This window comes from Bos mutus, chromosome 9 (genome assembly GCF_027580195.1).
Source record: "Bos mutus isolate GX-2022 chromosome 9, NWIPB_WYAK_1.1, whole genome shotgun sequence".
In the NCBI taxonomy this organism is placed as follows: domain Eukaryota; kingdom Metazoa; phylum Chordata; class Mammalia; order Artiodactyla; family Bovidae; genus Bos; species Bos mutus.
The window spans coordinates 69,116,110-69,141,761 of NC_091625.1; the positions used below are offsets into that span (position 1 = coordinate 69,116,110).

A 25,652-nucleotide genomic window follows, 5' to 3' on the forward strand; every position below is an offset into this window, starting at 1 on the left:
ATCATCTTGCTTAGAAACTGGTGTTCATGGATGCATGCCAGCCCAGAGAGCAACACCGCTAACTCAGAGTTATTTATTGTGGGTCGGTCGGGGCCTGGAACTCAGGGGCCATCGGACAGGCTCAAAGGAATGAGGCATGTGCCAGGTTTTTAGTGAGCACCGCACTAGCTTTGGTGGCTCTGTCAGACCGACACTCTCTGGCTTCTCAGATGAAGGCAGGCAAGGTGGATGGAAAAGCAAAAGGCCCAATTACTGAGCTTTCCCACTTCCTGAAATCACTCTGTGTAAATCCTGTTTCCTCAACCTGTTATCGGCTCCCTCTCCACTACGTGACTGAAGTAGCGCTGACAAAGCCCTCAGGCTGACTCTGGACCACCAATTCCAAAGGAACATGTATGTGCCTGGTTTCTTTGCCATATTTAATGCTTGGTTACGCTCTCCTTCTTGGAGTTAGCTTCTCTTGCAGCTTTTGTGGCACCCTTTCCTCCCTGTTCCTATCTTCTTGCCATCTGATTCCTCCTCCTAGAGCTCCTCTGGTCCCCAGGCCCCAACTCTCTGACCTGGTCCTGGGTAGCGACACTCAAACCAAAGGCTTCATCAGTGGACGACACATTCAGATGTGTCCACTTCCTGTTTTGAAGCCTGCAGTGGTCTGTCTCTCTCTGAAAGCTCTTGGCTACTTCCTGGACCTCTCCATGGAGATATTCCACATGCATCTTAAACTCAGCATTTCTGGGGTTGAAAATTCTAAATTGTTATTTGACTTTTTAAGAACAAAAGGATTCATGGCTGGCCTTCTGCATTACAAAAAGTTCTTACAATGTGTCTTATTAACAAATTCTACATCTGTAACTTCTATTGTCTCCCCCAGTTTACAGATGGCAGAACTGAGACACAGTGAAATAAAATAAGCTGTCCACATCACACAACTATGATTGGATTTGAGCCCTGCAAAGTTGCTGTTACACTTTCTCTTGACACTCAGACTATCTGGTAAATTTCCAATTAAGCATATCCTATGTGTGTACATGTAAATCGGAGCCTTATACATTCACATCCAAGCTTCCACTATAATTTCCATGACAGTTGGCCTCTCCTACAGTACCCGACAATGACAACAAGAACATACGCTTTTGCTTTAAGACAACTACATGGAGAGAACCGGCCATATTGCACATGACAAATGAAAAATAAAACTCATGTGTTCTATGACTAAAATCACAGGTACCACCAACCACGCATTTGCCCAAGACAGAAACCTGGGCATTATCTGGGATTCTCCCCAGCTCCTGCATCCTCCCAACTCACTAACTTCCATATCCTCATGCAGTCAACAAGTCACAAACTTTATCTCCTTACTGTTTCTCAAATACAAAGGAATACCCCATAGCTTTTCAGGATAAACTTCAGCCTCTTCTGATTGGCTACTACGACTATTTATGATCAGGCCTCTGCCTCTCTGCCCCGCTCATCTCCCATGACTCTCCTACAAGTGCCCTGCAAGGCAGCTGCACAGCATTTTGCACAATTCCTGGAGTGCTGGGTTCACAAAATCAGATCATGCTGGCTCGTGGATGGCCCCCTTCCACTCCTTTCTTCATTGGGCCAATTCTGATTCACCGTGACATTCAAGAGAAGCCATCTCTGATGCCCCATCCTGATTCTGAGATCTTGTCTCTGTTCCCACCAAATCCAGTGCAGAACCTATCAGAAAACTTGAGACTATTCTGCTGTGAGTGCAGACCTTGTTTGATTTGAAATCTCCATGGTAAAACAGCAGTTAACACTAACGAGCCTTCCAGCATATGTGAATAATGAACAACAACAGAGAGAACAAAATGAGTGAATAGATGAGAGACAGCTCCATCATTTCATCCTTTGGCTATCCACTGCTGTCAGCAAAAAGGAGGTGTCATTCACTTTTTCATCCTACATCAATGATTACTCAAGGAGTCTGAGAGGCTCATTTGAAGTCTGAGTTCACAGAGCTGATGGTGCCAGCTGAAGCAGGATTGGGAGCTCCCCCTCCTGGGGCTCATTCTTTCTGAGTCCACACAGATCACCCCACCAAGCCTGGGTTCTTCTCCCTCCTCATTAGGACCATTTTCGGACATCATTCTAGTGGAGACAAGGTCAGTAACATTGTGTATCTATCCGAAACCTCATAAGTACGCAGTTAGGATAAGATGGTAAGGGAGAGTAGTCCTTAAGAGGACATAAAAACAATGCAAAGATTTAGGGAAGTGCTCCTCTGAAGTATTTTCTTGTTCATGGAGCTGCATTTAGCTCCTCAGCCTCAAATGTCCGGCTAGGGGAGGCAGACTGGGAGTTCTGTCTGCATGTTGTTCTTTGACCATCTTTCCATCCTCCACAGCCCATTTTCAATGCTTGATCAAGAGGTCAGACTACTCCAAAGGAAGAGGTCAGGTTAAATCAGGAGGAGAGCTTTTCACACCTGAAAAGGGAGACGGGGCCAATACATCACAAACAATACTTTCTTCTTCTCTGATGTTGAAACACTGTCTTGGTCTTGCTCTTTGTCCCCACTGACCTGCTGCCTCTGTGGGATTCTGGCAGGGCAGCCAGAGGGTAGCTGAAGCAGTGGAAACACATTCTTCCCAGCCCCGACAGTCATCAGCAAAGGAAATTGTTCAGGAACAAGTGGTGTGGCCAGTTGGGAATGGAGGTGCTAAAATGACTTTGAGACACACTGAGGTAGCTCTCATTTGTCCTTCAGATTTCAACTCAAAGCTGAGCTTCCCAAGTAATTGCCTAATCTGGCAACAGTTCAAACCCTCTACTTTGTTCCCTCATATTATTTCCTTCAGAGCATCTGTGAGATATGCAATTACACTTTGTTTATTTGTTAATATTGATGCCTCCCCTCCTGGAGTGGACCCTTCCGAAGGAAGGGGACCATGACTCTTGTCTAACAATGGACAATCCGAACTCTCACTGCCTAAGCTACCCTAGCACCTTTTGGCACTTGTTAAATATCTTTTCAATGACTGAATGAATCTTCCTAAATTTGTCTAGCTTACCCACCTTACATGTGAATTTATACTTTAACCGCCTAAATCTGTTTAACGAGGATGCTTATAAAAGATGACCTCTGAGACAGGCATACTTCAAAGGCTGTGTGTGTGTGTGTGTGTGTGCAGTGTATTCACTGCACAAGTGAATACAAGGTACCAAGAATAATCCAGAACAGCCAAGATATTCTTGAAGAAAAAGAACTGGGGGGGTGTTATCCTACCAGATATAAATTCTAATTTTAAAGCTATATGGCACTGGAGTAGGGGTAGGCACAGACTGATGGAAATGAGTGTGCTCAGAAACACACCCACGCTTGTAAAAAACCTGCTCTCTGACCTGCAGACTACATGGGGGCAAGGGTCGGCTGTTCAGTAGAGGGCTGGACCATTGGCTACAAACAAATCAGTTTTCTAATCACACAGAAAAAATTTCAGATAGATTAAGGACTGATTCATGAAAGGCAACATTGAAATTTCTGAATTGAAAATATCTTTAACACCTCAGGGTATGCAAAAAGCATACGCCATAAAGGAAAGTGTGATGGCTCAATTACATTAATATATTAAATGCTACATTCAGTATATTAACATATTGACCTCTATTAATAATAAAAGATAAACCACAAACCTGAAGATTCTTGCAACACATAAAATTGACAGAAGATTAGTATTCAGAATCTATTCAGAAGCAGTAAAACCAAAAAAGTTATATGGCATTAAGTTACACGTCACTATATGTCATAAGTTGTACATCGTTTCATATCTATCTACCACATTGGCAAAAATGAGTAAGTCAGAAGGGAGGCTGTGTTCTGGTAGGACCCCTCACTTCCCGCGATGGGAGAACATTTGGCCTTGCCACGATGAGGAAGACGTGGTCTGTGACACGCCCTTCCTGTGGGGACCTCTCTCTCAATTGATCAGTGTATGGATCACTTTAAAAACAAAAATTCAATCTCAGTTATATGTGCTGTATAATAAAACCTGTTTTTCAAAATCCTAATACATACACAATTAGGAACACTTACCCCTTTTTTAAGAATTCTTTAACACTGCTTTTAACAGCAATATGCATTTTTGTCATCACATGGAAGCAGCACAATGTATAACCACTCCCTACTGCTGGCCATTTAGATGGCTTCAAATTTCTTGCTAGCATATATAAAAATGTGATAGTCCTGAAGATAAGTATTTGTATACATCCCTGATTATTTAAGAAACTCCTCACAGTAGTTCAAGTGGTAAGCAGGTTTAATATAAGGTTTTGTCAAACTGCCCTCCAGGAAATATTACTAATTTATACACCAGCGTAAGTATAGTTTCCCTCCCACAACCTCCCTAACTCTCGCTAATATAAACTTTGCCACATTTAGAAGTGAATTTTTCATTTGTACTGATTTAGGAAATAATGAGACTAAACACTTTTTGCTTATGTTTCTACATGGTTTACTTGCTTAATCCTCTGCTCTTTTTTTTTTTTTAACTTAAGTGAGTGAAGTGAAAGTCACTCAGTTGTGTCCAACTCTTTCTGACCCCATAGATTATACAATCCATGGAATTCTCCAGGCCAGAATACTGGAGTGGATAGCCATTCCCTTCTCCAGGGGATCTTCCCAACCCAGGGATCAAACCGGGTCTCCCACATTGCAGGCAGATTCGTTACCAGCTGAGCCACAAGGGAAGGCCTTTTCACCTAAGTGTTGACATTTTTTGATGACACATAAATGACAATATGTTCCTTTCTCTGCCAAGCATACTGAACTGTATCACTTACCCTTTACTTTTGTTTTTGCTGGTTTGGCTCAAATTGTACATATTTCTATAGTCAAAGTAAGCCTTCACTTTATGGTTCCTTCTCTGATACACAATTATTCTTAATGTCCACATTTAAAAGACTTAACTCATCTTGCCCTTGGGCCCCTACAATAAAAGTCCCTCATCTAAACAATGGCAATAGTGTCTTTCTCAGAGGGTCACTGTGAACATTCAGATAACTTATACTAATGTGCTTTACAAAATAGGACAGAAACATATAAATGTTGACTATCAGCAGCTCTCGACACATGGCAGTTATCAACACCACATGATGCCCATTGATCCCCAGAGTTTATAATTAACTGAATGCAGGTCACCTGAGCAGGTGAACATTCGCATTACTCAGCAGGGACACAGCACAGGCGACAGGCTCTTACCTTACTCTTCCCCCTCCTCCAACTCGGTTTCTTTGTGCACCACCACCCTCGTGACCGACATGTCGGGGTGCTGCTCCCTGGCTTCCCTGATGGCCTGGGCCAGCGCCTGCAGGGTCAGGAGAGAGCGTGGTGAGCAGAGAAAGAGGTTCTTTTTCGGGGTAGCAATGCACGAGCATACCCATCACCTGCGTTCCAGCCTCCAGCAAAAAGCGATGCTTTCACTGCTTTATCTGAGGAAGCAAGAAGATCTGAAATGGCCTCCTTGTTCATTTTAGAGAGTCCATCTCATTTCCCCAGATTTCCCATTTCTCCCATCCATTTCCAGATAACAATTCATGGAGGAGAAACACTCAGGCCCTGAATTCCACCCAGCCTGGCATTGACAGCATGAGACATGGAGAAAACAGATCTTCTCTGACCTCAGAACTTTCATCCATTACCTGACACTGACGCTGAGATTGTAAAGATCACGTTAAGGCCTGCTGTATGGACTGAAGGAATGAGGTAAAGCCTCCGGCATGCTGTCTGCCCTCCACATTCTAGTGATACTTGTAGTTATCTAGTTGCCTTACCCACCCACCCACCCACCCACCCCCAACACGCCCCCCAGCACAGGACCAGGCTCAGCTCATCTTTTCCCTCTTAGGCTCTCAGTAATTGCTTGAGGAACGTTGTGGGAAAAATATCTATCAACTTCCAGGACACAGAACGATTAACACTGCAAGCAACAATGACAACAATCAGTTAAAAGCTAAAGAGAGAGACTAATCTTTAGATAAGAAAATATGGCTCCCTCTTTTACATGCAAACAGCGAAGGTGCAAAGATTAATGGGCTCTCTCAGGGCCATCCTCCTGGGGGGCTGCAGGGCCGAGAAGGACCTGAGCTGCCATTCCATTGCTTCATGGGCTCTTTCCTAGACCTGGCTATGAGAACGCAGACAAGGTTTCTCTGTGCTTGATCAGAAAGTAAACTGTATATATACATTATATACAAAGTGGAAAGATCCTATTTTTCAGAGGGAAAGGTGTTTAAAGAGGTCTTAGGGAGAAAGTAAAAGAAAACCCACACAGAACAGTACTCTTCTAGCACAGAACTGGAAAACAAAAAAAGAAGTCCTACTAGGAGAGAGAGAGTTGTATCTCATCAGGAAAACAGGCCTTTGAAAAAAGCAGCAGAATTTTCTTGTGACTCTGTCACCTGCCTTCAAGGACAACTGCATTTCTTGTTTGCAACACTGTTTCTGTCAGCTGGAAGGTTACAGAACAAAACCCTGAGCCTCTGTCCACAAAGAAAGATAAAGCTAACAAAAGATTGTTTTTCACTCTGCAAATTTTTACTCAGCTTGGAAGGCACTTGAAGGTGCTTCAGTTCATACTGGGGAACAAATTCTGGCAACTCACCTGTGTTGGGACAAGAGAGAACTAAGGGGATCAGGCTTCCATTTGAGCCGCAGCACAGCTGCTTGTCACATGGGGAGAGCAGGCAGCTGGGAGGGTGAGAGTGAAGTGGGGACCTGGTCTCAGAGCAGGACAGAAAGTGCTGCCGTGTGCCGACTGCCATGTGAATGGGGAAGGATACCCAGTACAGCAGGGGGCCTCTAAGTCTGTGTGCCTGTGCAGAGGGAAGGGAGAGACTCAACAATGAACACCTGATCTACTCCCGGCTGGTGTGGAATCCCATCTGAGAAAGGCCAACTCTGATGGGGGCCAACGTGGCTACAACCAACTTCTCAGACACTTTGAATTTATGTTCATTACAAAGGTCTGTCTGGGCTTCCCTAGTGGCTCAGATGATAAAGAATCTGTCTGCAATGCAGGAAACCCAAGTTTGATCCCTGGGTCGGGAAGATCCCCTGGAGAAGGAAATGGCAACCCACTCCAGTATTCTTGGAGAATTCCATGGACAGAGAAGCCTGGAGGGCCTCAGTCCATGGGATTGCAAAGAATCGGATGCAACTGAGCAACCAACACTTTCACTTTCTTTCACAAAGATCTGCCTACATTAAACCAGTGCACTTGTTAAAGAGGAAATATACATGATACCCAAGAGAAAGTGGAATACACGAAACACACTTTAATTAGCTGAAAAGAATGGAAAATGGAAAACTGCTATTATCATCTTCAAATGCATTTGAAATCAGTCTTCCTTTAGTTCCTTTCCTTCCATAACATCAGTACATATAATAAAGTACTGTAAAATGTTAGTGTATTATAGCAACAATCAAGACTGAGAAAGCTATCACATCACATTGCCAATTTGAGAAGTTATTTTATTAGAAAGGAAACTCTGCCATCTTGTTTCTCTCTCCCTGGTTCAGAGCTGAGAGCCATCAGGTGTAGAACTTGCAAAGCGAGTTTCTATAGAAGCATGCCTCTTTCATTTGCCAACACAAAAAAAGATTCCTTTTTTTCCTATCTTGCTCAGATGAAGGATTTCCTTCCACTATTAAAATTCTTCTAATGTGGGCAAAGAACTGAAAAAGGTGCCAATGACATGAAAGTCACTGCATGATCAACCTCAGTTTTTGCCAGGGAAGTGATTTTCCTCCTTTACTTTTAAATAGCTTCACAGTCTCATTCACAGGCTTTAAGGGGAAAGCAAATACACCATGAGCTTTGGATAACAAGCACAGCAGAAGCCACAATTACATTTACTCAAAAAAGTTTAAAACTTTTAACTTTTTCATTAAAAGTTATGAAAAGGCTAAATTTCTCTTCATTTGGATATCTGACCTCATTTTCAGGGTTTTTTTTTTTTTTTTTTTAGCTGGTTTACAATGTTGTGTTAGTTTCAGATGTACAGAAAGTGATATATATATCCATTCTTTTTCAGATTCTTATTAGTGTTAGTTTCAGATGTACAGAAAGTGATATATATATCCATTCTTTTTCAGATTCTTATTTTCAGATTGCTTATTACAAGACACAATATAGTTCTTGTGCTATACAGCAGATCCTTGTTGTTTATCTGTTTATATAAAGTAATGTGTGTGTGTTAATCCCGACCTAATTTATCCTTCCCCCTCCCTCCTCTGTTTTAAAATGGGCTAAAACCGAACATCATACACACAAGGTGTGTGTCCTCAGAGCAACATCTAAAGCTGTGATGCATCATCAGGACTCTTTTTTAATGGAAGAGTTAGGAATGTGTGTTATTTTGGAACTGACATTTCATGCTGTGTTTTTAATATCTGCTGTTCAGAAGCAGTATCATCTAGATTTTAGTTTTCAAGTTAAAACAGGACAAAGAAACACACATAAAATAAAACCTGAGAGTAATCTATCACGAGAAAAAGTGGCATTTTAAAGCCTGAAAGGCCTAGTTCAGTGGAGACAGAGCACAGAAGAAACAAAAGCTGAGAGAAGGCACGGATTCCCACCTTCCATCATGCCAAAGAATGCAGGCTCCTGCCCAGCACACATTCAGCAAAGGCTGAGTAGGAGTCCCAGGGGGAAACAGACTAACCACAGGGTTTATTCAAACTTAAGGTCAGAGCAATTCAACACTATCCTAGTGAAGAGAAGCAGAATTAGTCCTCTATATAGGAAACCAGAGGCTTGGTCTCCACACAGGTAATTCACTTCCCAGTAATGAAGAGACATATACGGTCATATACAAGGAATCCCCACTACTAAGTCAAAATAAGAGTCAGGGCCTCTAAGAACTCTCATGGATTTTAAAAAATACATTAGGAAATATGTAAGTAAAATTATGTATACAGTAGTTTTTAAAAAAAGAATAATTTTCTTTCTAGGCATAGAAGAAAACCTACTCCTCTTTTGCCACATACAGTGAGCCCTTCTTAAACAAGAAATTTTGTTCTCTAAAATGCTCTTTCCCAAGTCCAATAGTGTTCAAAGCTGGGTTAACTATCATTTGTTCCTACTTCTCAACTGAGATGGCCAATTGAACATTTCCTTTTCCTCAAATTATTGTAAAAGGAAAAAAGCTTGGTCTCCTCTAAAGTTGAGATAAAAATCACTCAGAATATAATAAGACAAAAAATTCTCAAAACCACTTGGCACTGCAGTCTAAAATTAAAACAACTCTCCAAGTCACAGTGGTTCCATTGACTGCCTGCTTTTTAAAAGCATGCATTCTGCTCAACAATAGAACGGAAGCACTATGATTCTTTTAAAAAGTCTTTTCTGAGTACATGTAAATTTTTACTTTGTAAGAGACCTTATATTACCTTCTCCTACCCCTCAATAATGGTAATGACTAGAGGAAAACACCTAGAGGTAAACAGCCCAACTTTTCTAATGCTATTAAAAAGTGTTTGATAAGTTCCTAAAGACAGGCATAAGTCAAACTTAGCAGCTTTCCTTATTTTTTGAAGCCAAGGTCATGAAAATGCCATTTATTTTCTTATAACTGGTGACTTACCGTTAAATCAGGCGCACATGAATGCCTGAAGGTTGCCAAAATTTTTTAATATTTAGACTCAAAGGTGTGTGTAAAGCTAGTGGGAAATGAAAAAGCAACCCATGTTTTATGCAATTCAGTGTTAGGAAGGCTGAAAGGACAGGCTGTGTCTAGGCTGTGAGGTGTCCTTATGCCAAGCTTAGGAGGTGGATTCATCCAGGAGGTACTGGGAGAAGGGATGTGACACAGGAATGTGACATAACAGAAACTCAGAAAATAAGCATGGTCAAAGAAGCAGATACTCTGATCTTTACCTGGTCATGATCAATATCTGCATCTCCTGTGATCACGATGCGTTTCTCAATTCTTGTTTCAGATATTCCACCTTTTACAGTCTAGAGGTCATAAAGGAAAAGGGAGGGGGGTTAGCAATCACTAAAACATGTTTACACAAAATGGAGCACACCTAGACCTTCTGATAATCATTAGGCAATTGACACTGAGTGGGGAACACTGATGCTCCAGAAATGTCTTTATTTATACGCTCAATGTAGAATTCTATCATCCAATTTGAAAGCAACCTTAAAAGCTCTCTCAGCATAATTCAGGTGAGATCAGGATGCAATAGATGTCATTTAATCCAAACAGTTCCACTGGAACATTTCAGTACAGTTTCCTGAGTTTCTTCATTTCCCATTGGCCATTATTTTGAAAAGAAGCAAGCAGGGAAGAAATAGTTGTTTGCTTTATGTAGACTTTACAGGGACTCCTAATCATTTAGACATCTGGTTTAGTTAGGTTTGGAAAATTGCTTGATGTTATAGCTCTGATTGTTCTACTGGCTTCATACAAATCCATAGCAATTTTGTTCATTTAGTTTAGTGCAATAACAGAAAGAGAACTTGGATTTGCTTTAAGATATGTAAGATGGGTGAGGGTGATAGAAAGACTTCCATCCAATGTTTGATTTGATTCCGCATGTGGTTGTGACATGAACACAGAACGTGGCTGAACAAAGGCTGGAGGGGACCCGGGAGCAGGAGCTTCTGGGTAAACTGCCGAACAGAGTCACTGGCTTGGAGCAAGGTGACAGAGCCTCAGGCATGATAGAGGCTGAGAGATCATATGCTCTGACACTCTAAACCATCAGTAAATAGCACAGTCCTGAGAAAGCACAGACCCAACCTCTACAACACTGATAAATTTACACAGTCACGGGTGAGTACACCTAAGTATAAGACACAGGGCTGACCACAGAGATCATTAGGTTTTAACAGCTAGATACACTTTAAAATGAACACCAATACCATCATGCATTTGGGGGACTTTTTTAATTTACAAAGTTTTTTTTGTTGTTGAAATATTGAGTGAGGAGGGCAAAAGGGATACATTTGGGACCTTCAGTCTCTAGTAGAAGCAGCAGGCATTACTGGAAAATAATGCTTGGTTAGAAATGTGGTGACCACAGCATACACTGGAATCACTTGGAGGGCTTCCTAAACACTCCTGGGGTTTAGAAGATCTGGACCGGGGCCACAGTATTCACACTGCTAGCAAGCCCCTGGATGAGACCGTTGCTGCCAGTGCAGAGACCACATTTTAAGAATCACTGGTCATCACACGTTAAACGCTTAAGAGAATGATCTGGAAAAAATGCCCCAAATCCACATACTAGAACCTTAAATCAACGGGGGAAACTTACATTATTTGAATAAGTTGGTGAAAATTTCCAATGGTGGTCTCCACTCATTTGCTTCAGTCAGGAGAGCTAACTGGTACTTACCAAACCTATGCTTATATTTTATTAAGTTTCTTCTGCTCTTATAGCTCTCTCAGGTATAGCTATTTTGAACATATTTTTACCCCATGTACTTTACAAATTTGCAATTTGGTTTAAATACAAATGTCAGTGGAGCCCAATTTCTTGCATACTTTAAATCTATGCATGTTTATTCCAGAGCACTGTGTGTAAACATTTGAAGAGTGAATAGGAACAAAGAAACAATTCAGAAAAGATTTTGTTGGCAATGTACATTCTCTGGATTGCTTTACCTTGGTGATGTGTGTGGTTGTTGTTGTCGACACGGACTCAGATGTGATGGTCTGTGCGGTCAGTAACGTGCCTGAGTCACCACCAGCCCCGCCATCAATCTTTGGAGATTTAGGGGGAAAATACAAAGTAATGCTTAACTTCCGTTCTGTTTTCAGAGAAGACCCCTCCCCGTCAAACACTCATCTTTTAAGATTTATGCAGTTGGCAGAAAATGCTAGCTGCCAATCCCCTGCATGTTTGTAATGGTGATTTACTGATCATAGATTGGCTAGCATTTAAAGAGTAAAGGGAAGGATTAAATGCACATGCATGAGCAGAGAGAAAAAAGAATGGAAGTAGAAGATGGGACTGAGAACGACAGGGGAGTCATGAGAAAATCTGACTGAGGGCCATTTGCAGAATCTAGAAGAAGAAACCAGAGAACCAAGCAGAGAAGTTTCCACAGTGACCAGAAGTACTGGCTTTGTTGTTTTTAAGCACAGGTGGGTAAAAATAAATGTTTTCTCATATTACTAAGCAACAGAGCCTGCCTAGCATAGACTAAGCTTAAGTGATTTGGTTAATTGCTTATCTTTAGATTTCTTTTTTAAATGACACTGTTCCTGTAATAGTTTGTGCATATACACAGCTACAATGCATATGGCACACATGCACACCTGCGCATGCACTCTATGTGTGTGTGTGCATATATCGCTCATACATAAATCTTATATATATATGTATATAGATACATATACATAGATACACAGATACAGATACATATATGGACATATACATATGTCTATATATGGTTTAACTTCTTTGCTTTGATACTAGAAAATTCTAGAGTTTACTAGGGGAAATAATGAAGCACATTAATGGCCTACAAGTTTATGCTAAGACCACCAAACATATTTGTCTCCAGTTTCCTGAAACTGACACAGGAAATAACTGGAAGGTTCAGAGTCTTTCTTACTATAAGTTAGGAGGAAATCTTTCGAGGTTAGGTCATGTTCCTGTATTTCTTTACAAGGGCACTTACCACAATAGAAACACATGAATATAGGCTCTCCCACCACACCCATTCGTAAGAAACCTAGTTGTGCTTATAGGGGAATCTATGCACATTTACAGAGAGCATATCTTAAAAAAAAAATTTTAAAGACTGTTTCACACATAAATGCATTACAGCTTGGAAAAAAATATTTTGAGAGGACAATAATCTGCAATCCTCTAGGATGGTACCTTCTAGAACACTAAATTTCTCAGTTGAGAAAAGAGTTGTCTGGGTTTCTAAATGGTTCCACTTTCAAATGATGACTATTTCCCCCTTTTCGTTACTCTTAAGGTTAAATATCTTAATTCTTACTTCAAATCGTTACAGAATCAATGTGTGAATACCAAAAATCAAACACACAAATGTGATATTTAGACGCACAGTATCATATTTATGTAAGAATGGCGACATATGTTTTCAGAAAATAATCAACTGTGAGGAGAAGCACAGATGTGTACGTGAATACGCAAACAAAAGTGAGTTGATTGGCTCTGTCTTCATGAAGTCAGGGGTGGGAGGGTGGCAGGGATAAAAGCCTAATTCTATGAATCCACAAATTACATCAGATCCAATCAACTTTGTAAGATGATGTATTCCCCAAGTATACATAAACATTCCTGGATATATCAAGCCAGAAATGGTTTATAAGAATAATAAGAGCAACACTGGTACAGCCTGTCCTAAAAAAATCACATATACTCTTACCCCATAATTACTGGGTCAGCAATTCAATTGCAGCATGGTATGTGGCTAAAGTACAGTTACAAAATGAAAATATAAAAAGCTATGTCAAAGTCAGAAATGTAAACTAGGAGCAGACAGAATGAAAACAGAAACAAAGTAAAAAAGAACTCAAACTGTCCAAGTCTAGAGCTTTTGTACCTGTGGAGACTCATATGTGATGGTTTTGGTCTCCGTTTGGACAATAGGGACTTCCTTGGTGGAGATTTCTGTCCTTTGTGAGGCATCAGAAATTGTTACCATCTCTGTTTTTACCACTGGTGGCTGAAGTGAAAAGGAAGGGAAACATAAATTCTAGAGGTAATAAAATAAATGTGCTTAATGGAGCCTTCAAAAATAACTGAAATATATCCAAACACACACTCATACACAAATGAAAAGAGCAAAAGGAAATAATAAGAATGACACAAAAGAAAAACACTTTCCTTCAAAATCATATATATGTGTATAGATATATATATGAAGAATAAGCTAGCATAATGGCTCCTGAAATTGTGGTAGGTTTCCAATTACGACGGTCCCAAATTACTTACGTGTCAAGCCTGGCGTACAGTGATATAGAAACTTTAGCTTTAAGCAAGTAGTGATCAAATTGAAAAGAAAACAAAACAGAATTAATGATGAGAAGTGACCTGCCTCTGTTTTTATTACAGTTTAAAGAACCACATGGTCTGTGTGAAGGCTCATGGTCTTTAATTGGCACACCCGGTCGGTAGACTAAGCAGCACTCTGTCCCCAAAAAGCCCTTGCTGCCCTGCTGATACAGAGATTTCACTTTCAGAAAGAATATCTTCAAGCAGCATTGTTTTCAGTTATACTCATCTAAATCTTGCAGTGTTTCTTCTGTATTACATAAGTTAAAATGTGATACATCTCTAGAGTTACTCCACCACTGATGCATTAATGCTCTGAACTATTTAAAACATCCAAACAGAGGGTCACAGGCTGTTAACACTGGAGTCTGCCGAGCATGTATGCTTAATACAGACTATACTGCTACCAAAACACTAGAGTGCTTTCCTTGAGAGAAAATTCCCAAGTGTAATAATTTAAAGAGGAAATCTCTGCAGAAAGCAATAGTTCAAAGCATTCAAAGACTTTCAAAATGTCATCTGCTGAAGTGAAATCAGAAATTTAAAAGTAACATAAATCCAGTTAATTATTTCAAGACAAAGTCAGTTCAAAATTTTCCACCCCATGAATGAGAGCAAACATGGAAAACCCCCTACTTTCGGCATTTAACTTTAGAATCGAGGAACATTCACATAGAAGTAAATCTTTCCTCAGCATAACTTTAACTCCCAAATCAGGAACCCTGCATCTAAATGGCCAAGACTTTATCTCAGAGGAGTGTGGAAAGTTCTGTTTCTTGAAGAGAAAAAAGGGAAAGCCTCATGCTTGATCGAGACAAGTCACAAAACATATAACCAAACTTGCAAATAATCCAGAATTGACTAAAGGACAGAATGCAAAGCAAAGGGTATCCTCTGCTTAGCTTTTCACTGCCCAGAAGGAAAGCTAAGTCCCTTGACCAGACCGTACAATCCCTGGAATCTAAAACCTGAAATGCCAGTGGTATTCAAGAAATAACGTTTTCATCATTGCTAGATGCTGAATTCTGAGCACCACGGTAATAGGAGCCTGCTGCCATTCCTGAAAATCTTATATTGAAGAGAGAATGAGCCAGAAGGTCAAACCCAGTCGTGACACCAGCAACACTCACACTGATCATTTTTCAACAATACACACACAATTTCCTAATGAACAGAATTCAGGCATTTAGTATGAGGAGGCAGTGCAACTTAAAGATAAGCCTTGAAAAAAATCTGAAAACGTGCAAAGAAAAATTTCAGTATGAAATGAGAAAAAAAAAAAACGAAGTGGCTGCTGTCGGAAAGTTTACTCTATCAATCAGGAGATCCAGTTGCAGTAAAGATGCCAGAAACTGTGACCCCAGAGGGCAGAAAAATCGACAGAGCAGGGCCATCCCCCTTCCTCCCTGAAGAGATCAAATTCAGAATCTTGTCGGAAAAGCTGAAGGAGAACGGGGAGGACAGGAGGAGGAGAGGCAGGTGCTCTCCACCTGAGAAACAGCTCTAGAGTTGAGCTCCCATTTACCTCTGAACAACAAATAATCTGTGGCAAAACATCAGTGTCAACATGAGCCACCTCTCCGTTAACCTTCTGCGGCTCCTCCTCTGTTTCTTCGCCGGTGTCTTGCTTAACAGCGCCTTCGTTTACACTCTTCTCAGCAGGGATCTGGGGGGCCACTACCTTTTCCTGGGGCACTGTTTCTACTGGGCCGACACTGGCCCCTGCGTGTGTGACTGGGCTGGCTGCTGGCACTGGGTCCTCCCTGTCTACTACCTTGGCTGCTTGGCCGGGTGCCTCCTCCACCTCCTCTTCGTCCTCCTCCTGCTCCTCCCTGATGGTGCCCTCAGTCACCCGGTGGTGGGGCCGGTACTCCCCCACGTCCTCCTCCTCCTCGCTCTCGCTGCTGCTGCTGCTGCTCTCAGAAGACAGGGAGGTGGAGTCTTTCTGCGTCCCTGGCTCCACCTTCCGCATCTCCCCAGGACCACGCCCAGGGGACAGCTCTTTACCGTTCATTTCTTCGGGGATTACTCTTTCGTCTTTCCCAACCTCTGCCTGCTTCTTCTCCTCCACTACATTCAGAGTCTCAAGTGAACTCTGCACAGAAACAAAAATGGATGAGGGGAAACAAAAATAGATGAATAAATCAAAAACGACGGCAACCCAAATTAACCGATGGCAGGTTTCATGTCATGGAGAAAAGCAAAGATGATGATGATGATGGCGGACTGAAAGGGAAGCGGGGGGGAAACGTGAGCAGGATTGGAAACGTCGAGCAATGGTGTTAACATGGTAAAGGGGAGAACCTTAACAGCATCAGTGGCTCCGGCGCAAGGCCCTTCGGACTCAGGAGCACGTCTCTGCGGAACAAAAAGCAACCGAGGACACAAAATCAATAAAGGTTTACCTCGACACCCACCAAGACAAACATCTGACACTGCAAAGCAGAGCAGCAAGAATCAACAGCTTTAAAAGCCTTTTGTTCAAGGTCACGTGAAGGACAATCCAGACAAATGCAAGAAGCTTAGGGAAGGAAACAAAAACACAAAAATAGCCAGCATCCTCCCAAAGAAATGAAATGCTTTTATTATACTTAGATCTATAAGCTCCTTCCTGTTGAAAAGGTGTGGGGGAGGGGTGGGGGTGGGGAATGGAATTATACCAAAGCTTACTCATTATTTTAAAGTTTATATGTTAAGACTTTTAAAATCTATTGACAGCTTGATTTTAATCAGACTTGAGGGGAAAAAAAAAAACACCACAGCATGGCCTGAACATGATTCCTAAATGAATTATCAATAAGATGATATTTTTATATTTTGCTGGCTTATTTAAAAGTCAGTTTTAATTGGCAAAATTATAGTTGGTCTCAGATAGTTATTAACACAAAAGTGTTGCCATTTCAGAAATGGTTATTAGCATCCCAAACTGTGTTATAGATTAGCAAAAAGGGATATTATAACATTAGGGTGGGTGTCAGTGATGGCTCCAAGTGTTTTCGCTTAGAATTTAGCTCCTCCATTTGAAAATTGAAATGAACCAAGTTTATTATTTGAGATGCTCATTGCTGACCCCCTACAGATATCTACTTTGGGGGTGTAAATTTACTTTCGCTAAGTACAGCACCTAAATGTTCAAATAAATGCTTGAAGATCATATACATTAGAAATATAACTTGCTATACTACAGAATTGATACTCAGGGTAGAAACTTTCTTTAAAAGCAATCTGTTTTTAAAGATTAAAATTTTCCTTATTTTTTGAAAAGGTAATTTATACTGATACAAATAATTCCTAGCCAAGTTTTTGGCATTCCAGTAGCACTAATGCTTTGTGCTCTGACTTTACAAATTCAGCTAGAGACAGTAGCCCTACTTATTTAGGAAGGTATCTCAGTGCTGAATGAAGAGCACTGCACCTCTGAACCCTCTGGGCAGAAACAACCACACTGTGAAGCTGCCAAGACACTAACTGGACTGGAGCTGCTTCCTACAGTAAATAACACAAGCTCATGTTTATCTGCTCCAGCAACATGGAAAACCATGAGCAATAGATCCTAAAAGGTTACCTATCAACATATACTCACAGACCATCTTTGACCTGCACTGTTATTCTTACATGTATGGTAAGGGAACATTTTCAAAGCTCAACATTAATACCATGTAAATCATGTCACTGACAGAAAAGCTGAGGTTTCGCATGTTAAACTGGAAACCTCTAAATAGACTGTGCTACTTAGGCAACATTCAACTGTAACTCCTTACAAACTTCTTTATAAATAAAGATATCCAGTGATCAGAACATTTCTAAAGGAGATATTTCACTATTATTACTTTTATTACTGAACCTCAAATGGCCAGATGGATTCTGCCCAAGTTCAGGGAATCCCTTAGGGGTCATTCCCCCCAAAATCAAAACTGACTATGGCAAGCACTTCAACTTTTTCCCTATGAGCAGAATTTTTAAAATAATAAGCCATCTGAAGATGTTTAAAAGACATTTTGGCTTTGAAAACTTCTGCAAAAAATGCTTTAGCTTCTACGTGGTTGAGGGTTTCCCTCCACATAACACCCCAGACTCTGTACCTTTGTGACTGGTTTAAATGATTCTCTCAATTTAGGCAGACTGGAGAGGGGAGAATAGAAAGCAAGAGAAACATCCAATCGGTATCTTTTCCTCGTGTTCAAATTCACTCATTATTTCTTGAATGTTTCTCCCAGGAAGAGTTAATTTCACCAATGAAAGCACTGGAGGAAAGGGTTCCTTAATACTCAAAAAATAAAAATCACTCTTAAATGTGACTTTTAAAAAATGGGAAACAAATCAAAATGCACCTCAGGCAACCGTGAGAAGGGCGAGGAAAGCTTTTCAGAAGGTGCATTAGAGTTCACAACAGTGCCCTCTGCTGTCCAAGTGGTGGCTGAGCTGAAGGAGGCCTTCATGCTATCAGAAAAGCCCTTTTCACTAAACAAAATGGATGTTATCTCCTCTTCTAGGCTCTGGAGAGGTCAGAAAAGGAAGAGCAAAGAATTAGCAATGAGTCAGAACAGACAGCGGTGACCTATTGAAAGAAAGGGAAGGTTAGGCAAGAAAGAATCACAGAGCAGCATACATTGAAAGAAAGGCAAGGATTCTAAAGATGCTGCAGCAGGCATCTGTGGCCATTTGCCTGAATGCTGGCTTTCCACCCTGTTTGAGGGTTGTTCATAGCGCTAACCTTCAGAAATGCACTAAACTCTCTGGTTTCTCACTGAAACTTTATCACAAGCTGAGCATGACTGACCCACCTGCCCATCAAACGCTACTTCATATAATCTTGAGGGAGCTTCTGGGCATGGGCCTTTCTGAATATAACAGCCTCTTCCGGGGCCCCTCCACTTGCTACACTTATTTCAGTGTTAGACCTTATGTCCCTAACCCCTGCCTCCAACGCTCTTAACTAGGCACTCTGGGCCTTGCCAATTCTGTCGTCACTCTGAGGTCCACTCCACGCTCTGTGTATGGCCTTCACGAACTATTTCAGCTCCTATGATCTCTCCCTTCCGTATACCTCTTTGTCCATACCACAAGCACTGTGACAGTAACCCACTGAAGTTCCCTCAGATATGCTAGATATGCTGTGGAATAAAGAAACAGTGTCTCTTTTTCTTTCAGTAAGAAATGGGTAAAGGAAAAAATTCTAAACAGGAAGACAAACCTCAGAGGGTAAACACTAAGCAATGTGAAAAAAATCTGTCTCTGAAAAGCTACTAAGGTGAATTTAATCTTCGCCTTTCTAGCCCTTAAATGATGGTCCCTAATCTGCCTGAGGGTACAACAGGGAAGCTGGGGACTATCTCAGATATTATACCTAGAATACCGATGGTAAGGAATTATCAGGTAGCTCCCTCTCACGTTAGATGTGTGCAATAATATGTCCTAACAAACCCCACAGCTCAGAGATCAGAGACGAATGAATGAATGAATGAATGGCACTCTGGGGTGCTTCGTGGGACAGTGCCCTAACCGGGATGAATGGTAGCTACAAGGAGATGCAGAGCATGCTAAATTGTTTCAGAGATGAGGAGAGCAAGGTGCATAAGCAATTACAATAGTCAGGAGAGAAAAAAGCTTCTGGACAATTTCAGCTGAATTAACAGTCTCCATAATTATATCATCCCTAGGGTCAGATAGGTGGAGATGGTGTCCTACTAGGTAAAAGATCACTGGAGAATTTAAATAAGTATCATGCATCTAAGTATTCAATAAAATATCTCCAAAAGTACCTTAAAACTAGTCTGTGTAATCTCTACTAGACTCTTGAGAGAAATTTTATACAAGTTCAAAGAAAGTGAAGTCATTCAGTCATTTCTGACTCTTTGCAACCCCATGGGCTGTATAGCCTGCCAGGCTCCTCCATCCATGGGATTTTCCAGGCAAGAATACTGGAGTGGGTTACATTTCCTTCTCCAGGGCATCTTCCCGACCCAGGGATCAAACCTGGGTCTCCTCCACTGCAGACAGGCTCTTTACTGTCTGGGCCACCAGGGAAACCCTATACAAGTATGTCATAATTCTCACAATATATAAGAGAATATATTTATACCAAAAAATTAATAATATTTAATAATAATAATTAGCCTATATGTATGTATGCCTGTCGCTCAGTCATGTCCACTCTTTGTAACCCCATGGACTGAAGCCCATCAGACTCCTCTGTCCATGGAATTCTTCAGGCAAGAAGACTGGAGTGGGCTGCCATTCCCTTCTCCAGGGGATCTTCCTGACCCAGGGATTGAACCTGGGTCTAACTGCATTGTAGGCATCTTTACCATCTGAGCTGCCAGGGAAGCCCCAATTTGCCTATTAAAGACTAAGTAATTTGATTTCAAATTTTCTGCCCTATTCTCAAAATCATTCATAATATACTGAAGTCATTTTGAAAGTTTGATGTATTGATTTCTAAACAAGAAACAATTATTTTTTTTAATCTATAAAACCCCTTATAGACATTTGGAAATCTGGAGAAAGTATACATATGTATAATTTTTATTTTGCATTTTATTAAGGACTGCAATTTAAAGAAAATCAAGAAACTCTGAAAAATTAAGTAGCAAAATGAAGTTGGAAGAAAGATAGCAATTTAAAAGATACTCTGTTAAAAGTCAAAATACTCCAGTAGACTTACTTAACTTTCAACTAATAGTAATGATGTGTTGAGGAGTGGGAGAGGAAGTACATTGTAAGTGGTCAAAAAATGTTTATTGGGTGAATGGATGATTGCAGTTACAACAACCCATACATGTGTCAAATAAGTGCACATTTTCTATCATGTGCTACAGAGGAGAAGAATAAGAAAAAAGCAATAACTTCAATTGCAGATAAACCATTTAGGAGTTTAAGAGTGGGTGAATTCCAGATGTAAATTTCACATGACATCATTTTAATGTTAACTTCTACAATAATGGATAGTTTTCACTGTACACGGTTTATATTGTACACTCCTAAATGATGACATCCAGAAAATATAATGTTAAAACATCTTTACCAAAATCCCAAAGTTTCCTACTGTAAGGACATCACTTTAAATTGATCAAATGATGTCATCTGACTCACTTCTCAGGAGGATACATTTTCAAAACTATATAATATTTCAAAGCATTATGGTATTAAAATAATCATTTGATACAGAGTCTGATTTGCTTTAGATTTCAAACTAATCTTTCAAGTATATAAAGATGCTACTTGGTTTAACTTTATGATGTTATCTTTCACATCTGTGGCGTTCCAAAAATATTTCATCTCACCTAGACCTCAAATCCTTTTAGCGCAAAGCTTCATCTTCTGCTTATTCTGCCTCCTCCACCACCCCCAGTGTACGTTCTGATGAGTAATACTCTCTACTGATTAACAAAATCAGATGAGGTGGGAGGGAAACACATTCTCCTTATTCCAATCTGTGCTCTCATTCACATCCCCTATAATCCATTCCTCATTCAGTACCAGAGGGATTTTCGTCAGACACGTGGGATTATATCACTACTCAGCTTCAAGCTCTCCAATGGCTTCCCCTCACTCACTCCTGTAACAATTCCAAATTGTTACTATGCTCTTAAAGATCCTGCCAAGATCTGGGGTCTGACCTCTATGACTCTTCTAAGACCTTGTCATTTGGTCTTTCAGTCCTTTAAAGAAATTCCTGTCTTGGGGCTGTTGCATCTGCTCTTCCTTACACATGGAAGAAACTTCACATGTCCACCTTCTTTTTCATCATTAAGGCCTCAACTCAAATGTTATCTCTTCACCTGCCTTCTCAATCCTCCTATAATGTATAATAAGTATTTCATCTCCCTAATACTTCTTTGTACCCCAAATTTTCCGGTCACTAATTTGCATGTCTGCTATCTCCCACACTAGACTCTAGGCATTCTAGTCCCAACAAACAGCAGGTTGATCAGCTGGCTAAACAAACTCAGAAACAGAGGAATAAGAATGGAAAAGCAACAGAAAGCTAACTTCTCTAGAAATGCCAGATACTTCATATACGCAGGAGCACAGAGAGATCTGAGGGGCTGCTTGTCTGCACCAAAATCTTTTGCCCCATTAAAAATGGGTCTACCTATGGCTGATTCTTGTTGATGTATAACAGAAAACCACAAAATTCTGTAAAGCAATTTTCCTTCAATTAAAAAATTTTTTTTAAATCTTAAAAATAAAAATTCAAAAGGATTCCAAATGTAGTAAAACAGTAATCTAAGTCACACAGAGTTTGTTATTTTAACACCACCACAGTGTGCCTTCTGCAAACAGTGCATTTTCATGAAATCATGGTTTCCCAACTGCCAGCCACATGCATTGAAATTAGGGGTCACTTATCACCTAAATCGGTTGAGATGTCTGCATTTCAAATTGTGGAGTTTCAAATCAAGTCCTTCTGCAATATGGTGATTCTCATCTAATAATCCCATGTTTCTATCTTACATGGAGTTACCTTTTCAAGCACTCAAAAATTATTTTTAAAAATTCATGTTGATACACAAGGGAAAAGACCTATCTCATGGCTGTGGACAGAAATCAAGGAAAAGAGGGAAAAAGCAAGAGTAGATCCAAGGATGCAAGGTGAACACCTTGTCTGCCTCCTGGGTCTTTTCTTCAACTGTCCGTGCTGCCACCATCTGATGCTTCTCCTTCATGGATAAAATATCCTTGAAAAGATGGTCTCCTTTGCTCTATTGTTTTAAACAATAGACATAATCAACAAATAAGACAAACACGTTACACCTACAGCAACACAAACATAAAATGGCGGTGTGGGTCAGCGAAACAAACCAGACGAAGCGGCACATAAAAGGGGGACCCAGTCTCAGCACATCGTCAGTTTCCCCAGAACACACAACACTCTAGGGTTGATTCTGGAATATGGACATTAATATCTTCAGAAAAGCTGAAAACAAGAACGTAAAAGTAGTACAACTTCAGAAGATGCCGCTATGGTGTTTTAAATCTTAATATTGTCAAAAATCTTTGCGGTTTACCGGTTTTTCTTTTGCTCGTCTGCTTTAAAGAGATTTGTCCCTTCCACTGTCACACAGAAATTTAAAGCAAATAACAGCTTTGCTTTTTAAGAAAAGGGTGAATAAAAAAGCATGAGAATAGCGAATTCAAATGCCTACAATTTGGCAACATTCAAAGTCAGACTAGATGATGAATTTAAGGAGAAGAGAGGGGTGAAAGGAAAAGGAGAGAAACTGTTGGGTAACACCTGAACATACTTTTAAAACTGTGTATTAAACATAGGATGATCACAATTTCCTCAAGCAAAACAGATGAGCTGATGAAGTTCTTGGTTGACAAAAGGAGAGACTTTGGAGCATCAGAAAAGAACAGATGCAGACGCAAATGAAGAAACATTGTAAGAATGTATTTTAAGGGCAATGCTTATGTTGGTGGCGGAGAGAAATAAACCATGGAAAGAAAAAGGATGAGTTTGGAAAGACGGGTGAAAATATTTTTAAAACATTAATCTGGATTTTATTACTAAGAAGTTTCAATATAAGTTATATAATTAACATTTTGCCAGTTTTCAACAGAGCTCAGCAGTCTTCAAAGCTAAATTTAACTCTTTATCCTCACAGTAATAACCTTAAACCATTCTAAATATGGTCTACATTACTACATCCCTTTAATTACTAATTCTTTAATTATTAAACAAACTCTTACTTCAGACGTCAATAATTTAAAAACTTATTAAATACAGTATACATTGGTTTTTAAGTCACTTGATGTAACAGCTCATTACTACCAATTTACTCGAGTAAAATAGTGAAATTATTTTGAAGGTAGTTGAAAAGTGTTTTGAAACTCATACAATTTACCCAAGAACTATGTCCATAAGTATTACACGCTGTTAATAAATATTTAGTATTTAAAAAATTGTTAGCAGTTACATTTTAAAAACGGGAATATTTTCTAACTTCTCATAAGAATCAACATAACAGATTAACAACCTAAGTTTTATGAACAGCTGGAGTGAGACATACAGCCAACAAATAGCTAGTCACATACCCCTTGTGTCTGTAGGGACAGAGGTGTGATACGTCGTTTTTCCCATTCATTAGGGCGTGGTTCAGGTGTGGATTCCATAAAATTGCGCTTGAGTTCACTAATGCTAGCCTGGTGTTTCAGTATTTCCTCCTGGGCCTTATCCAGGTCCTAGCAGTATGTAACGTAATAAAAGGGGGAAAATCCAAAAGGAAGAAAAAAAAAAAAAAACCCAATAGGATAAAAATAAAAAATGAAACCAAAAATAAGACAAAGCAAACTTATGATTAAAAAAACATAATAAAGCAAGAAAAATGCCAAGTCTCAAAAGCCATATCACCACCTACAAATATGAGTTTGTCCAAATTTGAAAATTAAAGCCAATGTGTAATTTTTTTATGATTCACGCCTTAAAGGGTTCTGATTTCTTTGTTCAGAGTTGTTTAAGAAATCATGAAGAGGAGGCCATGGAACTCAACATGGCCAATAAACCTTCTTTCTCATAGTTACATTTAAAAGGCATTTTGTTCCTGCAAATTCACCTTTCAGATTTGGGCTACTACTAGAGTTGCATTCTGTGAATATAATGAAGAAAGTAAAATTAGAGAAAGGTGGACTCAGAGCATATTGGGCCTCATGGGAAATCCGGTCCAGGATCATATAAAAAGAGGAGGGAATGGTGGTGGGGGAAAAAACAGTTGACTTTTTTCAGGAAATTCCAGCAATGGTTTTTAATCCTTATAGAATAAACATAACAGCTGCCAGAAGCTGCTTCTATTTGGTCTTTCTCTAAAATAAATGAACGTCATCTTGGTTTCACGTCCTTGCCAAGCATAAATGTGGGACCCAGCCACCCACATATCAAATGGTCCTTAAAAGAAGATGTGAGAAAAACTACCAGGTCAATTTTCATTGAAATAGGCCCTGACAAATGTTGCTTGTGGGGTTTTTTTTTAGATTGGTCCTGATAAATGGTATTTGTAGGAATAAAAGGTAGTATTCAAAAAAGTTTTAACTGAACTTTAAGTGCTTTCTTACATTTCAAAAATCATAGGGCCACCTGTGGATTATAGCTTTCAATTACACTACTCCTTGAGAAATAGGTCATGCATCTGAGTAAATGAAATATTCCATATGCATGCACAAGCATAGTACGGATAGCTCATCTAGGAGCTTCTATTGCCATCTGCAAAAACTCAGGAAAATCTAAAAATCTTTGCATGGCATGGAAAAATGACTGTGGCTTGAGATCAGGCACATTTCTTGCATTTGTTCAAAGCGCTGTTATGTATTATTCTTTAGAGCATTTTAGTAAGTTATGCAAAAATACATCTCCAACAGTTATTAAAGCTGGCCAAAGCAACCCAACAGATTAGTCAAATTACTGAGGACCGGAGTTTTCCATTGAATACATTGCTATATCCTATCCTAAAAGAAGGGGGAAAAAGAAACAAAAAACCATTCTCGTGTGACATGGGGAATACATTTCACCTTCCTAATTGGGCAGCTAGGCTTCTTTTTCCTCTTTTCTTTCTCACTTTATTTCACTGCTTCTCTCTTTTTAATCAAAACAATCCCATTAATTAGCATCTTCTCAAAAGGAAGATTTTTAAGTGGA

The 25,652-nt window shown here is 40.0% G+C and overlaps 1 protein-coding gene across 9 annotated transcripts in view; it reads right to left on the bottom strand.

The window, feature by feature from the left end:
- EPB41L2 (erythrocyte membrane protein band 4.1 like 2) overlaps nucleotides 1–25,652 on the bottom strand; it is a 210,926-nt gene that overhangs the window by 13,356 nt on the left and 171,918 nt on the right. For 3 of the 9 annotated variants that reach the window (XM_070376666.1, XM_070376664.1, XM_070376665.1), the window contains exons 14-21: nucleotides 24,059–24,205; nucleotides 22,621–22,722; nucleotides 16,322–16,375; nucleotides 15,543–16,112; nucleotides 13,566–13,688; nucleotides 11,647–11,745; nucleotides 9,909–9,989; nucleotides 5,228–5,333 (exon numbers count right to left, since the gene is read on the bottom strand). In XM_070376666.1, the coding sequence (XP_070232767.1) occupies nucleotides 5,229–5,333; nucleotides 9,909–9,989; nucleotides 11,647–11,745; nucleotides 13,566–13,688; nucleotides 15,543–16,112; nucleotides 16,322–16,375; nucleotides 22,621–22,722; nucleotides 24,059–24,205 (1,281 nt within the window). In that variant the 3' untranslated portion in view covers nucleotide 5,228. The remainder of the gene's footprint in view (nucleotides 1–5,227; nucleotides 5,334–9,908; nucleotides 9,990–11,646; nucleotides 11,746–13,565; nucleotides 13,689–15,542; nucleotides 16,113–16,321; nucleotides 16,376–22,620; nucleotides 22,723–24,058; nucleotides 24,206–25,652) is intronic. The other 6 variants (XM_070376669.1, XM_070376667.1, XM_070376668.1 and 3 more) reach the window with 6 other exon arrangements.